The following is a 17,902-nucleotide window of genomic DNA, read 5'->3' as shown; positions in this document are numbered from 1 at the left end:
TATGAAAAATGAAAAATGTATCGAATCACGCTTGTCTCATCCACAAACTAGTATTGAATACATAGTCTTTCCTATGACTTTTGTAATTCGAGTCAGCTGATAGGGCAAGCAACTTATTAACACAAATCTGTCACATTCTTAGCTTTGCGAATATTAACAAATTTTAATTATCAAATGATGTGGTACGTGCCATCGCATTACGGAATAAATTTTGATGTATGCTATGCATTAATATAACATTTGAAATCTCGATGGGAGATGCTGCTTGTGATAAGAAGGCTTCTTGTTAATCAGATCAGATGCAATGAAAACTAATAAAGATAAAGATATGAAATTATGAATTTTGTATTGACACTGACACTTGATTTATTAAAAAGGCTGGTTCGTTGTTTTTTCGCTGAGAAAAGAAAACTGCATGTCAGAATCCCAAAAACATTCAGGCCCCATCTACCAAAATTAAAACTTGAAATCCCAGAGATAAGGAGGATATGATCCCAAATATGAAAATTAGAGAGATAAACAATATATTTAGATGCTTGCTTTGTCACATAGGGAAGAAAAACACTAATTAATAAAGGTTGGAAAAGTATAATTTTTATAAAAATGCCATAGTTTCTTTCCCTTGATTGTTTCAGCCATATATTCATTGTAGATCGTTGAAAAAAAAAAAAACTTTGTAGATCGCATAAAGGAAAGGCATATTTTTCAGGCATTCTTCATTTGCAGACACAAAAAGAAAAGGCATTACGTCTCTTTTCGCCTTTCTTCCCTAAACTAACAACTAAAAAAAGATGAAAAGTTGAATGAGATTTATGAGAATGTGAAGGTGAAAATGTCTCACATTGAAAAGTTGAGAAATATAACAAGGTCTTATAAGAAGTTAGGCTACTCTCCATTACTAATTGCTTTTGGGATATATGTTGTCTATGTGTTAGGCTTGAAAATTCGCTACACGTGAGGGGGCGTGTGAGAATGTAAAGGTGAAAATATCCTGCATTGGAAAGTTGAGAAAAATAACAAGGGTTATAAAGAGTTGGGTTATTCCTTCTATTGCCAATTGATTTTGTGGTGAAACCTTAACTTCCTTCAAAATTAATTGACATGATCAAAAAAGAACGTGAAAAAGGGCATTTATATTACATCAAATATTTTAATATATAAAATTAATCCTAAAACATAAATGAAAATAATTTATTTTTATCTTTTGTTTTGTTTTGTTTTTACAACAAGAGCCTTTCTTTTTAAATTTCTAAATTATAAAGGAATCATACGGAAATGAATTGGGACAGTAAATAAAACAAGAGAGATATATATGACAATATATTAAAGCCAAGGTCTGGCCGCACTCATTCCCAGAAAAAGATAACGAGTACGGTCTTCACGTTGGGATTATTTATTTCTTTTGGTAAATGGGATTGCAAAAATATGTTCCCTTTGCTAGATTACTGTCTCACCTGTTAGTATTTTCTATTATTCATCCATACTTTTCTCTCCGTTTACAATATCGTCCGCTCAGACAGTCTTCTAATATGTTATATTGTTATTTGGCAAGAAAATATCATGATTTATTGAATTGATTGTGATTTTATTCTTTTTAAGCCAGACCGATCTACAGTCAAGCCATCGGTGGCGGAGTATACGCGTTGGAGACTATAATTTATAAATGTAAATGTTTGGCCCAACCAAAAAAATCATTAAAACGTTGAAAAAACCATAAAACTGAGAAGAGCAACACCAACAACACGAGTTTGAAAAGTTTGGAACTTTGAATATAAACCAAATATTAAGAGGCTTCATGACTTTGTTGTATGTTCAATTATAGCACCTGCCTTTGTAGGTGAAGCATTAATATAGTATGTATAGCTATGCCTAGGGGCTAGGGTTCATGTTAGAAACTTCAAACTCGAATTAATATTTCCAGAAGACAAATTTTGTTCACCAACTTGGTTGTCTGGTCTATTTCTCCAAATTTTGTTTACCAATTTGAAAATGAAGCCAGTCTCCAACAGTGAGTTGGAAATGAAGCCAGTCTCCAGCAGTGAGTTGAAAATGAAATGTTAAGGTATTTTTATACCGCCATTGAGGTTCACAGCCCGACCTAAAAAATTGACCATGATTGCCATACTTAATGTAGGGTGAAGAAATTATTGGTACTTCTCTTGTACCACATTTATTATGCTACGAAATTAGATGTCAAATTTATAATGTATGATCAGAAGTTGGTATACAATATGATATTAATAATAGGCAAAAAGTCATTTTTGTTCATATAATTTAAATTTTTTATCGCAAACCCTAACTCATATACGAGTTTGAGTTTAACTCAAAACCCAAAAGGTGGATTAAAATATAAAGACTAGATTTGCCACATTATTAAAAAATTGTAGCAAAAAGGAGATGATGTGAAATGTAATATGCAACCTTTCTTTGTTGAGGCAAAGTCAAAGTTTGACCATAAAAATGAAGTAAGTAATGAGACTAGACTAGAGGCATAGACTAAAAAAATACAACGTTAATTAAGAGAATTGGTCTAACTATTTGTCCTTGAACTTACTAGGCAAATGACCACCCTTGAATTTGTGGTCCATGCTTTTGAATTTTGATGCAGAGGTTCTAGAAAAGCCAACATGTAAAAATGTTGTTACAGCTTAAACATGAGTTTGGTTTTCGCTTTAGAGAGACAAACAATAAGAAAAAAGAAAACAAGGGAGGGACAATATGATTCAACTTTAAGGTAAAATTGCAAATCACCAGTGTCTTGTAATCAACATGTTCCAGAATTAGCCATGAACTTGCCGACCTAATCACCGACTAACGTCCTAATTGTTTTGTTTTTGCAACATCCTAAAACTTTATTGATTGATTGATTCGTTTATTCATGTTCAATTGCATGCGTGCAATGCAATGCAGGGAACACTAAAAGTATGTCATGCTGCAATTAAACTAAAAGTATGTTAATGATTTTAATGTTGTTTTACTCGAATGTCGGTATATGTGTTGAGAAGAGATCTCAAGTACGAATATTCGTTTTTTAATTAATAATTAAAAAAAAGTATTTAAATTAAAGTTCTTATGTGAACATGCATAATGCAGTTATTTTAATAGTTAAGAAAATGATTAATTTCAATTTAGTACCTGAACTCCCACCTTTAAGGAATATATGTTTGCTTCTGCATTCTCCATTGTAACGCATATGTACCCTAATATTTTTAATTTTTGCAATATGATTCCGTCGTTAACTTAACCGTCAAAAATTTCGGTTTATAACCTACGTGGCAGGCCTGGTCTCACCTATTTGCTTCTTTCAATGTCAGTTGAAGGGTATTTTCAAGCAATTGGTGTCTTCCCACCCAAATTTGCAGAAAATGTGTCATAGTTTTTTAACAACAATGCGCTCTAAAGACACCATTTGCCTGAAAATAACCTTCAACTGACATCGAAATAGGTGAATAGGTGGGACCCAAGCCTGCTATCTAGGCAATTAACAAAAAATTTGACAATGAAGTTAACGGCGAAATCAAATTGCAACAAATTAAAAAGATTAAGGTACATACATGTTAAAATTAAGAGTGCGAGAACAAACATACATGCCTTAAGGTGAGACTTCATGATACTAAATTGAAATTAACCCTTAAGAAAGAGTCTAGGTAAAGAAAATCTGATGTTAACACGTGAACAATCGATTATGTTTTTCTTAAAATGGAATTCTGGTGATTTTTTTGGGCAATGAAAGAATATTCGATGGAATTTATGTATTTTTTCAAACTTTATTCGATTATTCTTTTCTTAGTGGGGAGCTATATTGACTGGAAAATACTGACTTTTCAGCAGATGCGGCAACAAGCTTTTGGCCTTTACTTTTTGGTTGCTTTGCTGTCGAGACTTTTCTTGTAAAGTTCCCAAAATGCAGCAAGACTCAAATCAAGCTTGAGTTTAACTGAAGATGAAAATCAGGCAGCTCGCAATTCTCAACACCCTATTGATTTCTTACAAGTTACAAGTTACAACAATGAATGCAAAACTGAGAGACTGAGAGCACAACTATACAATAAATTTACAAATTAGTATACAATAAATTTACAAATTGAGACAGGGAAACTCACTAAAAATTACAACAAAAATTCCATGTCTGTCATCAGCTACCTCTGTGCCCGAGTTTGATACGAGGACTTTCCGCTAACCGCCGATAACTGTTTCAGACTAGTGAGAGCATCTTGAGCATGTCTCTTTGTGTTGGCATTGCCATGCTTAAAGGCTTCCACCAATGCCCAAACCAGAGACTGATTTAGAGAATGTCTATGGTTGTCGACTCTCAATATTCTCTCTATGATCCAGGTTGTTCTCTCTTGAAGCTCCCCCGGACGAACTTCTATGAAAAGAGAAATCACGGCTTCAATCACACCCAATTGTTCGAGCTCGTCCACTGCTCTTTTGAAGCTGCTGGAGGTATCTATTACAAGAGTGGACAGTGCCTCCACTGCAGCAATCTGAACACTCGTGTTGCTGTCTGTAAGTAGATCAACGAGGGGTTTGATGGAGTTACTCTTTAGCAAGCACAGCTGACTGTCTTCTTCACATGGAGCATTGTGTATTGGGCACGTCGAAGGTTCTTCAGAAGAGCGTCCACACATGAAGACCAGATAAGAACACATTCCATGGGGAGGTGGTCGTTCTGATTCCACAGCAGCTAGTGACCTTCCATACTCGGACAAGATTTTCAATCCAAGAGCAGCTAGTTGTTTCACTCTTGGGTTTGAAGGATAACCAAGATGTTCGCAGAAGATAGTGATAAGGCTGTGCTCTTTGAACGTAACAAGAGTTTGGGGCTCAAGGTTCCTTGTAATGTGAAGTAAAAGACCAAGAAGACCTTCCAACATGCTTGATGCAGGCCGTGAAATCCTCCCATTGGAAATTTGGCGCTGGTTTTTTAGAGTCGTAATCATCCATTTTACAAAACCAACTCCAAGGAGTGTTTTCACTTCATCTTCGGAGAGTGAAAGGTTCGCAAGTATGCATGCAGCATCGGATCTCTCACTATCGGTTGAAAGGTGGTCTAAGAGTTTGTCTCTGCACAGGGGAAGCCTGGTAGAAAGCCTTAGCTCATTAGCTATATCTTGACCATACCTTTCTGAGAGGAGTCTTGTAAGCTTAAAAGCATGAATTCTGTGTTCAACTTCTGGGTGTTCAAGGAATGGTAAAATGGTTTTAATCCCTTCCCCAGATTTTATATGACAGGCAACCGACTCTGCCAATAGAAATAATAAAACACGGGTCTCATGTTAGAACATGGTAATTGTCTGAGTTTCAGTTTTATGAGAGATACTCTTATGCATACAATTCACAACCATAAAATGTAGCAACAAAATAGAAACCGATTAGATAAATTCACCTACAGTGGTTTACATTTTCCTAGAATTTGAATTTTATGATATTATCAGCAGCAAGCCCACACAGGTATATATGATCAAGGGTAAAGCACAACAATTATACAATTAGATTTTGGATATAGAACATAAGATCCAGAGGCAACAATGTAAAGGAGAAGAGAAACAATGGTAACCACTGTCATGTTGACGTTAAAAATTAGATCCTTCACTTGAGCCCTGTTCCTGCTGTTGCAGCATAGAGGTTTAGGTTGTTTTTTCAAATTATTCTGAGAAGCCAATTATGGAGATCATCTTCTTTGTTTCTTTTAAACGTCATTTAGGGAAAGCCAATTTTCCAGTAATATGTTGGATTTGGCCTTTTTTGGAAAACAACATATAACCCAGTCACTATAATAGGATTTTGTTCATCAACAACGTTTTTTCCTGATTCCATTTTCAAACAAATAAAATTTAGGAAAATAAAAAAGCACCAACTTACATAGCAGTGAACACAAATTAAATGCAGAGATTGATATAACAAAGATATATATAGGAAGGTATGATTCCATAACTAATGAAAGAATATTATTTAATGCATAAACTAAATGAAACAAACCTGATGCCTGTGGGGACGAAGCAATTCCATATATAATATGGAGAATAGAAATTTGGCATTGAGGGGACGCTAGAGGTAAAAACCTCAAAAGACTATATATAAATGATTCTGACTGCATAGGATGCCCTTCTTTGTCAGCAGATGCCAATTCCCAGTGCCCTGGATTTGATACTATATTAGCCATTGTTGATGCAGCCAATTCTTTCAGTTCGGGAGAAGTATCCTGGTTTTTGAAAAGGACATCTGTAAGAGTGGGAAGTACAGCAGAATCTACAAGGATGGTTGCATTGTCATCTAGACCTGACAAGTTGTACAGTGCTTGCAAGCTTGCTGCTCTTCCTTCTGGCTTAGATAGCATCTGAATTAGTATTTTCGCACCCTGCCTAGCTATTTGTTCCTTGCTGCTATTTGTCAAGGTCATACTTCCCACCATAAATGCCATTTCAATTTTGACATCGTCAGAACCTGTTGACAAAAAGACTTTAGATTCCATAATAACATGTGAATGTAAATCACACCATACACTGTGCAGTCTATAGGGAAAAAAAGGATGGATCTCTCCAGCTCCCCTGTTCTGATTCCATTTTTGTACAATAAACTTGCAAAATTGATTTTTTATATGTAATCCATGACAATGTAATGATTTTCAGAAGGACAAGTAAAAGCTAATAGAAGGCATACCTTCACAAAGTCGAGTAAGCAAGGGTTCAAACCTCCCTGCCGCAGCTAAATACTGAACATTATCCTCCACCTTTTCCATCTGCTTCAATACCTTGTTGGCTAGGTTGGATAAACCAGGATGCTCTAGGTTTCCTGCCATGCTTGAGAGAAGAACCAGCGCACCTTTTTCTGTTGCAATTTTAATGCAACAAGCTTTGTCGCTAGAGAACTCAAGTAACAATTTGACAGCATACTCTTTCTCTTTCTCTGAGCTCCCGATAAGACTATGTATGGCCAATCTAGTGATACCCTCTTGAAGCATGATGTTCTAGTAATGTTTTAACACATTCTATCAGAAACTTGTCAAAATGTATGACACACCACAAGGTCCTACTAGATACAAAATCAAATGCAAAAAGCTATATAAAATGACGAGAAACTGTGCTTAGGCATAGTGGAGCAAAAACTTCAGCATGAAAGAGTATACCATGATTTAAAGAAAAGCATCTCAAGGATTAAAATCACCACAAAAATTTGTTCTTTTGGTTCCTTCTACCTTCCCCTTCTCAGCCCACTAATTAGTACTCACTTAGAAACAATCTTAAGCTACTTTCTTGTGCACATATCGATGACTATAATCAATAAGAACTGGTTTGAGTCTTGAAATTCATACAAGCGCCAAAAAACTAGAGAAAGTGAAGGAAAAAAAAACCCACCTTGCTTTCTTCATCCTTGGCCATGCTAAGCAAAACCATGAGAGCTTTGCTTCTCAAATTTGTCCCAATACTCTTGGAACTGTTTCTGAGCATCTTAACAATGAGCACAAGAACCCCAGCATTCCTAACTTTATACCTACAACTGGGGTATTCCTCTGAGATATTATACACATTATCCAACACTCCCTCCAAACAATCCACCACAGGAGGCTCTTTGCTAAGATGTTGAACTGAAATCTTCACCAGAATCTCAACATTCCTGTTGACCCACTCCTCAATAGCCCCAGCAAGTCCAATGTTCGGCTTCATCTCCAGTGACCCGAGAACTTCACCTGTGACCGGGCAAGTCGGGTCTCGACCGTCCTCCAGACACCGCTCGAACCAGTAGTTAATGGCGGTCCGCTCGTAAGTCTGCGACGATTGGAGCACCACTGGGTACCTCATCACCTCCTTCGTCAACGGACACAGAAAATTCTTAAACGGCGAAATGTGAACGTCGTCGTCTTCGAACTCCATCCCGGCTTTCCAAGCCGAGATATTGGGCCGTATGGCCCAGTTATCTACAATCCTCTCCAACGACACCAGAATCCGTCGTTCCGACACCGAATTGGACCCGGCGACGTCGTTTTTGAGAAGCCTGATCTGTTTGGATAGCTCGTCGTGATTCTCAGGGTCGATGCCGAGCGCTCGAGCCAAGTCCATGATTATCGCGCTCTCCACTGCTTTGCTCGTCTTCGATTGAGTCGTTCGTCCTTCTTTCTGTAGTGTATGATGAACTCTTTCTTCCCTCTCCGTAACCTAGAAAATGAAAATCCCCAATTTCAAAATAAAATTCACAATAATTGAATCAAACTCAAAGACGAATTGACTTCACTTACTTTGAAGTGAGCTTGCTTCATATCTCTGGAGAGATCGGCGATCTTCTTTCGAAGATCGGGGAGGTTCAGGTCCTGAATGGCGAGGTCGAGGAGGGCGAGCCATCCGGATATGGCGACCGTACGGTCGGCGAGGGAATCGCAGAGGGAGAGGCAGTTGATGAGGACGGAGATCTTTCCCTTGGTTCTGTAAAACGACAAAGTTTCGAGCGCGGCGGCGAGGTCGGAGGCGATTCCCTTGAAGGCGGTGTGCACGGAGGGAGGGAGGGCGTCGAGCGATGACGTGGCGCGGGTGAGGTGAGTGAGTGACAGCTGGAGGCGGTTAGCGAAGCCGGAGAAGCGACGAGGAAGGTCAAAGGGAGATTGGTGGTAGTGAGGGGCGCAGAGGTCGGCGAGCGAGGTGTGGATTGAGTCCACCGCCGATGAGACGGAGGAGGAATACGACGACGATGACGTCATTGCATTGCCGCGTTCGCAGTTTTGGTTGGGGAAAGGAGCCAAAGTCAAACTCCGGGTGTTGAATTTAATGGAGACTCACACTCTTCACTGTCTTCAAGCTTCAAGCTTCAGGTTCCAATCCGACGGTTTTTTATGTTTAATTTTCTTCTGTTTTACATTTTGAGCCACCATTTGCAGAATTTTAGTTGAAGTTTCAACGACCAAGAAGAGAGAACGAGGCGCCAAAAACCGAAGAGGGAAGGATTGGGAAGTAACAGTTGTATTTACTTTTTGTTTTTCAATAGTGGTATATTAAGTTGGTTACCACATCTATCAAAATCACTGATAACAACACGGTCACGGCGGCCGGGTCTAGCCGAGGAAAACATGGGTTTATCTTGCGAATGAGTGATCTTAAATTTAATTTCTTATAGCATTTTAATAGTATGTGTAAAAAATTCATCTCTTTGCCTTTCGTTTGGATGAAAAACTTAAAAATTATATAAAATTATAAAGTGACAGAATTCAGATTTTCATTATTTCAATTTCTAGCAATTGAAGACTTCAGTATTTGGGTTTATGTATATCGAATTTTATAAATAACATAAATTACAAATTTTATTGTTTAGATAGCTCATGTAAATTGTAAATGATAAAAATTAAATATTTCAAAAAATCGATTTCTAACTCATAACTCACATTTGTGTCAAAAGAAAAAAAAAAATTGATAACAGACATAGAAGGTATTCCACGAAATAGAAAATAATATATTGTTTGATGAACTACATAAGTCAACTTATTGAAAAAAAAAATAAAAAAAGCATATTATTGTACTAAAAAAAACAGAGCATATTAGCAAATCAAATCACTTCATATGTGCAATAAACATCAACAACACACTCATTATTATTATTATTATTATTATTTTATTTGGTCCCCTTTCTCCTTGCTGACAACCAATCATAAGGAAGCTAAGGGGGGGGGGGGGGGGAGGTGGCCACTGCCCCTCCTCTCCTCCGCCCATCTTCCCCTTCCTCTACTTATCTCCCCTTCTTTTTCTCCCATATTTTCCCTTCCTCTTATCTCCTCTTCTCCTCCCCTTCCTCTCCCCTCCCCAAATAGTCTAGATCTGTTTATATCTAAGTCTCTTTGTCTATTTGTTTTGTTTTGTTGTTTTTGCAGTGTTCCAAGTGACTAGTGTTGACTTTGTCTCGATGGCGACGACAGTAGTGACGCTAGATTGTGTCTCTCCTTGAGAGAGTTGTGATACCTGGTGGCTGATGTTTTGTCTCTGTTTTAATAGCGGCGTCAGCAGCGACTCTGATGGTAGTTGTTGGGATGTGGTGCTCTTCTTTACTCTGCGCCGACCGAAGAACTATGCTTGGTCATATGAGATTTTCTTTGTCAGGTTCTGAGTTGAAGTGGAGTGCTTCTCAGGGGTCTTTTTACTGTTGTTTCTACGTTCCTCTTCCGTGTTCTCTCCTAATTTCTGCTATGGTATCTCTTACAGTTTGTATGGGTGTCAAAGGACTATGATTTTGCTCATAGAAGGCTTCTTTTAACAATTGAGATGTTCTGTGATCCTCTCCTGTGGGTTTACTATTTGGGATTTCTACGGTTCTCTTATGTAGGTCTACTATGTTGGTCTTAAGTTGCGGTTCTCGTCGGAGGTCTTTGTGTTAGTTTTTGTTTTTGACTTGTTCTTTTATTGTAATGGTCCAAAGTGACCTGAATTGGATTCTCTTATTAGTCCATAACATGTGTGGTACTCTTTCCTCTCCTGAGGTTTGTCCAATGAGATTGTCCTAGGAAGGTTTTAACGAGGCCACTGTATAATGTCGCTCTTTGTACGTCTGTGATTTTATGAATGAATTCTCTTTCTAAAAAAAAATATTTTTTTTTCTCAATTGGGAGTGCCTTTAGCATTTGATTTGATGCAGAGGATGTATAACTCAAGAAGAATTCTTTCTTCTTTCTTCTATGATTTGTAGCTTTTTGATTTGGCATAAGATAATTTTTATAGATGAGTGTTATCGTAAGTTTTGGCGTTGTTTTTCCTAAGTTTTGGCATTAAGTTTTATAGTAAGTATTGGCACACTTGAAAATATGAATTCTTGCACTATGAAAATTGTGAAACGCCGCCTATTTTGGTGGAAATTAAACTTGAAAATTTGATGCCCCAATTTTCACTATTTTTTCTGCGCATCATTTAATAATTTCACGCTTAAGTTGCCAAACAAGGGAATTGTCAATATCTCATTTTAAATTCCTGACTTTTAACTAAATTTCGAGTTATTTTTCCTCATCCAAACTGAGGATTGTAATTTAATCGTTTGTATTATTTATTTAAAAAAACGTGTAACAAGGAAATAACCACATAATGTTAAAAATCAACAATAACATCCATACATATTATAACACAAAAATTACTCAACAATATTAGCTATATATATATCAGCAATTGGTCAATGGTCTAATTATATTCTCTCTTCATTTTATTGAAGAAGATTCTAATTCCAAGCATAGTTTTTTTAATTGAATAATAAAAAGGGCTAAGAATTCTTAAGTTGTTATTATAAATATTCAAATTGTACTCAGTTGCTCTTGTAGTTCAAATGATTAAAAATAGTTATCATTTAATTTGAATTCCTTCCTTCGCTTTACCGTTCCTCTAACATCACTTTTATATATTAAAAAATTAGTTTGCTTAATGTTAATGCAAACCCGTGCATGGTATATAGGGGATAATTACATTGACCATATCCACATTGTTAGTTAAATTTCTTTAGTTTTTGGTGTACTTGTAAATGTGTTCTGACTAATCAAAGCAAATTTCATTTTCTTGAAATGTCAACCCAAGTGCCTAGAGATTATTGGGTGGCTAGAGATAATTTGTGGGTACCCATGAATGACTATCGTTAATTTGCCCCATATTTCCATGCATGTATTAGTTCTGGGCCAGAAGCCCAAAATTATTGGGCTCCCCAGAATGGTCTGAGCCCAAATTATCCCAACCAACCAGTCGAGTCAAAGTAAAAGACTACAACAGAAAAAGAACCATTTTCGTCTGTGCACACACTCTGTCTCTCTCCGTCGTCTGTACTCTGTAAACTCTAGCAATGGATCGCACACAGATTCTTCTGCTAGGGTTACCGCTCTTCCTCTTCTGCACCGACCTCCTAAACCTCTTCGCTCCACCTCCACCTCCGCCCCATAAGCCTCCCCACCATCACCATCACCATCACCACCTTCAACACCAACCATCACCAGTTGCCAAAGACTTCCCCTCACAGGTACTTCAAACTAATTTTCTGTTTTCCAAAATTGATACCCTCTTTTTCTTCATGCTCTGATTTGATTTTTATTGAATTTCAGAAACCAAGCGCTGTTGGACTCGGAGCCGGCAGCACAGTCAAGATTAGTTTCTGCACCTCTTGCTCTTACAAGTACTTGTCTTACTTCTTTTCTGCCTTTCTCGTATTGGGTCTTTCATTTTATGTCAAATTATTATATTCACCTGCTTCATAGATTTTGGCTTGTATATATTGTGTTTATGATGTGAGATGATAAAAGATCAATTTGAACAGCTATTCAATAGAAATTTTGGAATGTTATTCTGATCCTGGGCTTTGTCCTCCAACCCATTAAATGCTCTTGATTTATCTGTTAGCTCCCAGTTTGTGTTCCAAAAGAGATATGTGATGTACTACTTGGTTTGCCATTCACATGTTAGATTGAATCATGGAAAAAAAAAATTTGAGCTATGTTTACTTATGAATAGAGTTTGGTTTTGGTAGGGGGAATGCACTAACAATAACAAAGATGTTGGAGTCTTCTTTTCCTGGAATTCATGTTGTTCTTTCGAATCACCCCCCACCCCTTCCAAAGCGTGTGCTCAGCAAGTTGGTTCCCGTTGCTCAAGTTGGAGTTTTTGGGATAGTAATGGCGGGCGAGCACATTTTTCCAATGTTGGGGATTATGACACCCCCGCCTTGGTATTACTCTCTGCGTGCAAATAGATTTGGGACCATTGCATCCACTTGGCTTCTTGGCAATGCATTGCAGTCCTTCCTCCAAGGCACTGGTGCTTTTGAAGTTTTCCTCAACGATGAATTGGTGGGTGAACCCTTTTCGTTTGTTTGGCCATATGTGTGCTTTGAACTAGAATTTCATTGATATTCAGTTATTTTGTTTGGTGAATACATGTGTTGGCCTTTTCAATAATGCTTCTCTTTAATGGTGCATATGATTGACTGTAGCTTCTGTGCTCTTGTATATTTCAGGTTTTCTCTAAGCTGAAGGAGGGAAGATTCCCAGGTGAGATTGAACTAAGGGATGACATTGCCGCGAAGTTGGGTAGTTCAAGAATCACAGATGGCCTTGGAGCTGCAGCTCCCTAGTCTTTCAGTTGGGTTTGGAAAGTCTGAATCCTTGCGGTTGGAGTTGTAATCTTGCATAAGTTCAAGACTTTAAACTGGTTGAGTAGCAGGTTCAAGGCTTCAAGCTGGGTGGTGCCATGACTTGTTATCTGTCATACAAAGTACAAACCTCAATAGAATGTTTTGCAGATAGGTTGTGCCTATGATAATCATATTCTGCATATTAACAGAGACAGGCTGAAACTTGTTAGGCAATTTCGTTTGATGGAATATAATTTCCGTATTTACTCAAAATTGGGATTGTACACTGGTTTTAATTTTCCATTTCGCATGTATTTAGTATATTTTACCAGACCCAAAACTCCAATATGAACAAGCTCTAGTTTTGTTCTTGAAATTGGAACTGCTCGGTTGGAACTTGTGCGTGCATTTGCAATTTGCCTGGGTTTGTGTATTTTAACAAAATTTTGAACCTTCTTGTATGTTTGGTTTAAAAGGAAGAAGAAGAATTTGAACATAACTTGGTCGGGAATGTATCATGCTACTCGTTTCTTTAAAACTTCTGATAAGAAATAATGTCCAGCGTTAGAAATCAAGATTTAATGGAACATGGTGGTCGCATTGCCAAGAGAATAGTGATGAGTGAATATGATTCATCGATTTGTAAGAGCTCAAGTCACAATATAAAATAGCCACAATATGTCGTGTAAAACCAGTTATTCAATCACTAAAATGCATATGCAGTAATTTGGTCATAGACATGACCATAGGCAAAGTAACATGTAGGGCACCAAGTAATACCACGAAACTCTAGTTTACATAATGACATGGCAATCATATCATTTTCCACATTATATATTGTAGTTTATTCAAATTTTTTTTTTCCCCATGGAAGTGGTTCAACCGCCACTCCTGCCATTAATCACCCATTGAATCCAACCTTCACCATCACAGCACTCGCGGCCACATGATCAGTGCCACTGCAGTTCGGTCATTGCCATGGTGCCGCCAGAATCACCTAGTAGCATTGTCCATCCTACTAAGTATCTTGCTTTCCGTGTCGAATCTAGATTCTGGTTATATCACGCCCGAACACAAAAGTTGTAGCCCAGTTAATCGCCACATAGAATCTATTCCTCCAGCTCAAGACTCGTGTTAAATATGCCGAGCGCCATATAAACCAACTGGTGAATCCAGCCAGAGCTAAGCCTTTTCCGTCCTGAAAATAGATACGCTACATAGGTCAGCTATCTTAACTTAAAGCTCAAGAGAGTGGGCTTAGAAGTGGCTTGAAATTCACCTTGCTCTGTCTGAGGTCGACAAGAGCCTTGTATCTCCCAAGAGTTGCCATGCTTCCTAAATGCTTGTACACAAATGGATCCTCATATTTATATTCTTTTGCACCGTTGGCACGTCCTCCACCAGCTTTACCAATTTTGTTCAACAAATTCGCCAGATACTTTCCTTGCCTCTCTGCAACCTTCAAATATTTGAAATAGATATGCATAAAGGTCTGGTACCACACCAGTAACACTATATCACCAGTATCCACCCCTTAACAATAGACTGTTAAATCTGAAATCACTTTTTAAGAGAAAAGATCTACATTCAACTTACTACCACGATTCAAAGCCTATGGACTTTTACACGCACGGGGATCTACAGGTCTACAACTACTCTCTGTACTACATTAGCAGTTAGCACAAGTTATTCTTCAAACAATTCCTAACCTGGGCCAAGGCTGGAAGGGTTGGTTTTCCAGTACTTTCAACAAAACCGCTACAATCACCAATTGAATACACATCCTGGACGGAAGGAACCTGCAGCCACTCGTCAACGCCAACCCTGCAATCAGAGAAACTCTAATATGATATGCCATTTCAAACGCATGCTTAACAATTTGGGTAGTGAAAAGAGGGAGAAAGTGGAAACATGTACCAAAAGCATATTGAAACCTTACGATCAACAAACCAAAAGGCCATTGATAGCAATCCAATATATATGGTAGGCACATGGAAAATTTTTAAACAGGGGATAGAAGAAGTTAAATGTTAAAAGTTCAACAGAAGGTACCAAAGTTTATGAAAATTTGTAAGGTTTTAAGATGAAAATCAGAAGAATCACCACAAGGTTAGATTCGTGAGAAACTTCTGTAGTTGAGAGGAGGAAGAAATCCATTTTGATAAAAGCAAATAAGGTATTACCTTCCACCAGGAGCTTTTGGAAGTGGCAAGGAGTTCACCAAAGGTGATGGACCAACACCAGTAGACCATACCAGCAGCCCATAAGGAACCTCGGTGCCATCATTAAGAATTATCTTCTGAGCTTTGACATCCTTGACGATCCCACGGACAAGACGAACTCCTGACTGAGAGAAACAATCAGATGAACCATGAACATTCCAGAGATTCAATGGGAAATTAACTTTAGCAGTCATTCCAATACCATGGATTAGCATTTAAAGTTGCCATTACATAAGATCAATGCTTAAAAATTATCCCCCAAAAAATTGAAATCTTTGGTCCACCTGTAGTAGTGAGAAGATACCAACACAAACAGTAGAAACTGGGCTTCTGGACTTCAATTTTGCTTTCACTAATTACTAGAAAGACATTTTTACACATCTAAAGGCAGACCAGACATTCCAGTATGAGAATAGGCAGGCACTATGAAAAACTAGAACAAGCTTAATAACAGCCAATAGGTTCTTTTATGAATAAAATATCTCTTACCTTTGTCAGCTGTTTTGTAGCATAGTGCCGCAATCGATCATCAAATGATGATAATATTTCATTTGCCTGTGAAGACAAGAACACTACTCAATTTCCATACTTTCTTTCAAAAAGATTTGGTAAGTCTGAAATGGTAATCTACTTTCCTGTTACAATAAACAGTTGACAGCTCCTCTCAAAAAAATAATAACAATAATAACTGATGGCTCTTAAGTTTTTGCATGGACTGCATTATATCTAATTATTTTGTAAAAGTATTTAACAAGGTTGAATCCCATGGCAAAGATTTAATGGACAAACCTCAATCAAGGTAACATGAATATAATTTTTCACATGGGAATATCTTTGTCGAACATCTCTCTGAATGAAGTCACTCAGTTCACCACTAAACTCAACTCCCGTGGGACCACCTCCTACAACAACACAGTGTAGGAGTCTGCTTTTCTCTTCCTCAGAAACACCTGCCCCCAGCCAAAAATCCATGAGTGAAATATACAACGAGAGCTCACATCAAATTATTGTTAGTCTCAAGTAATTAAATTTAAAATCTAACTGCAGTACATACCAGGAACATCCGACAGCATCAAGTTTAGGAGCAGCTTCCTGCGGATTTCCTGGGCATGGTAGACTTCACGAAGAAAAATTGCATGTTCTTCTACACCCTGTATTCCAAAAGTGGTTGGCTTTGCTCCCAATGCAATTACCAACTTGTCGTATGAAATTTCAAATTTCCATGGCTTCAAGGGTTCTGCTCCATCAGTTACAGTCTCGCATTGCACCTTCATTTCCCAAAACCAAAATTTCTTGCATTGTAAAATCCAAATAATCTCCAAGATTTTGAATATTTTATCCACCAATAATAGGCTAGTCTTGTAACTCTATATGCATCACAGTGTAGCACTTTCCCACTAACATACATTCTTCGAGTCTTCACCTAGACATAATCTTCGAATCAAATAATTTGTTAAAACTTAAAACTAAGACACTTTCAGCTGAAAAATCAAACATCCCCAAGATTTACAATACATAAACTAAATAATTCATATTTTCCATTCCGGAAAAGAGAAACTTTAATTAAATAACAATTACCCATGTCATGCTTTACTCAAAAGATTCAAACTTTACCCAAAAAGTCACTAAATCTAGAGATACCCAATTCACTATTCACAAACATATTTTCCATGAAAACATAAAACCCCAAAAAGCACAAGACGTACCAAATGCTTATCAGGATCGAGGCCAACACAATTAGAAAGAAAGAAATACGACCCGGGTTCGCGAGATATTGCGGGTTGGATCCTCCCGATTGGCTCCGCGACGGACCTAAACTCCAGAGTCCCAACGCAGGTGGACGCCAACAGAGGCGTGAAGACCATATGGTTCCTAGGCGACACGCAAACGACGTCGTATATATCGGTGTCCAAGCCTTTCATGAGCCGGCACCCGGCCCAACCCGTGCCCAAGACCACCACCCGGGGCTTCTCGCCAGGCTTCGTGGGGCCCAGACCCGAGTACTGGGTCGGCGGCTGAGGAGCCGGAGTCTCATGGATCGGAGCCGGCTCCGAGCTGAAGCGCGAGAGCAGAGTGTAAGAAAATGGGTCTGAAATTCTGGGTTTGGTCGCTGATCTGGCGGTGGCTGAGACTTGGATGAGGCTTCTGAACCAAGCCATAGGGTACTGGAGGATTACGGCGTCGTTTAGTGAAATGAGTATTGGGAGCAGCGAGTGATCTGCAGCACATATATGTGAAGCTTGAAGAAGGAGAAGAAGCTTCCAACAATATCGGGTGTCGTTTTCTGCTGCTGTGCTAAATTTGTGGCAGAGTGTTTACAGCTTGTACACGTGGTAGTTTCCACGTGTTACACCTGTTGACACGAAGCATTTGCTTGGGCAAAACGTTTCGGATGAACTTAATTACATTGGTCCCCGTTTCTAGTGTTTCCAAACCTAACCAGGTTGAATTATAATATGGTTCTGGTTTCTTTTTTTCTGTTCTTTTTTTATAAATATAAAAGTGGAATTTGCACTTTACAATATTAACAATTCCATACCCATAGCTAGCTTTATAAGAAATATGAATTTGGAATATATATCAACTTTTTCAATTTCCGATATGACTCG

The 17,902-nt window shown here is 38.1% G+C and overlaps 3 protein-coding genes across 3 annotated transcripts; 1 reads left to right on the top strand and 2 right to left on the bottom strand.

Annotated features, from left to right (window-relative positions):
- On the bottom strand, window positions 3,951-9,686 carry LOC18772782 (U-box domain-containing protein 44). The gene is made up of 5 exons (XM_007208015.2): window positions 8,237-9,686; window positions 7,359-8,156; window positions 6,664-6,970; window positions 5,983-6,447; window positions 3,951-5,245 (listed from the first exon to the last, which is right to left on the bottom strand). The coding sequence occupies exons 1-5, from the start codon at window positions 8,690-8,692 to the stop codon at window positions 4,140-4,142; spliced, it is 3,132 nt and encodes a 1,043-aa protein (XP_007208077.2). The 5' UTR covers window positions 8,693-9,686; the 3' UTR covers window positions 3,951-4,139.
- Window positions 11,719-13,479, top strand: LOC18772047 (selT-like protein). The gene is made up of 4 exons (XM_007205777.2): window positions 11,719-11,964; window positions 12,047-12,117; window positions 12,469-12,787; window positions 12,955-13,479. Exons 1-4 carry the CDS (start codon window positions 11,791-11,793, stop codon window positions 13,069-13,071), a joined length of 681 nt encoding a protein of 226 aa, XP_007205839.1. The 5' UTR covers window positions 11,719-11,790; the 3' UTR covers window positions 13,072-13,479.
- Window positions 13,690-17,692, bottom strand: LOC18773086 (internal alternative NAD(P)H-ubiquinone oxidoreductase A1, mitochondrial). The gene is made up of 8 exons (XM_007204985.2): window positions 17,000-17,692; window positions 16,348-16,561; window positions 16,083-16,243; window positions 15,783-15,848; window positions 15,255-15,418; window positions 14,781-14,895; window positions 14,351-14,530; window positions 13,690-14,269 (listed from the first exon to the last, which is right to left on the bottom strand). The coding sequence occupies exons 1-8, from the start codon at window positions 17,450-17,452 to the stop codon at window positions 14,117-14,119; spliced, it is 1,506 nt and encodes a 501-aa protein (XP_007205047.1). The 5' UTR covers window positions 17,453-17,692; the 3' UTR covers window positions 13,690-14,116.

This window comes from Prunus persica, chromosome G6, assembly GCF_000346465.2.
Source record: "Prunus persica cultivar Lovell chromosome G6, Prunus_persica_NCBIv2, whole genome shotgun sequence".
Classification (NCBI taxonomy): domain Eukaryota; kingdom Viridiplantae; phylum Streptophyta; class Magnoliopsida; order Rosales; family Rosaceae; genus Prunus; species Prunus persica.
The sequence above is the reverse complement of the archived record's forward strand: the minus strand, read 5'-3'. Positions and strand labels throughout refer to the sequence as shown.

Bases quoted from the DNA above. Each gene is read 5' to 3' on its own strand.
- LOC18772782 (XM_007208015.2), bottom strand. From the start codon at position 8,692: ATGACGTCATCGTCGTCGTATTCCTCCTCCGTCTCATCGGCGGTGGAC. The intron at 8,157-8,236 runs GTAAGTGAAGTC...TTCATTTTCTAG, and splicing joins TGAAGCAAGCTCACTTCAAA to GTTACGGAGAGGGAAGAAAG. The intron at 5,246-5,982 runs GTTTGTTTCATT...TTCTATTGGCAG, and splicing joins TTCGTCCCCACAGGCATCAG to AGTCGGTTGCCTGTCATATA.
- LOC18772047 (XM_007205777.2), top strand. From the start codon at position 11,791: ATGGATCGCACACAGATTCTTCTGCTAGGGTTACCGCTCTTCCTCTTC. The intron at 12,118-12,468 runs GTACTTGTCTTA...TGGTTTTGGTAG, and splicing joins TGCACCTCTTGCTCTTACAA to GGGGAATGCACTAACAATAA. The intron at 12,788-12,954 runs GTGGGTGAACCC...TGTATATTTCAG, and splicing joins TTTTCCTCAACGATGAATTG to GTTTTCTCTAAGCTGAAGGA.
- LOC18773086 (XM_007204985.2), bottom strand. From the start codon at position 17,452: ATGGCTTGGTTCAGAAGCCTCATCCAAGTCTCAGCCACCGCCAGATCA. The intron at 16,244-16,347 runs GTATGTACTGCA...GGCTGGGGGCAG, and splicing joins GATGCTGTCGGATGTTCCTG to GTGTTTCTGAGGAAGAGAAA. The intron at 14,531-14,780 runs GTTAGGAATTGT...AAATATTTGAAG, and splicing joins CCCTTCCAGCCTTGGCCCAG to GTTGCAGAGAGGCAAGGAAA.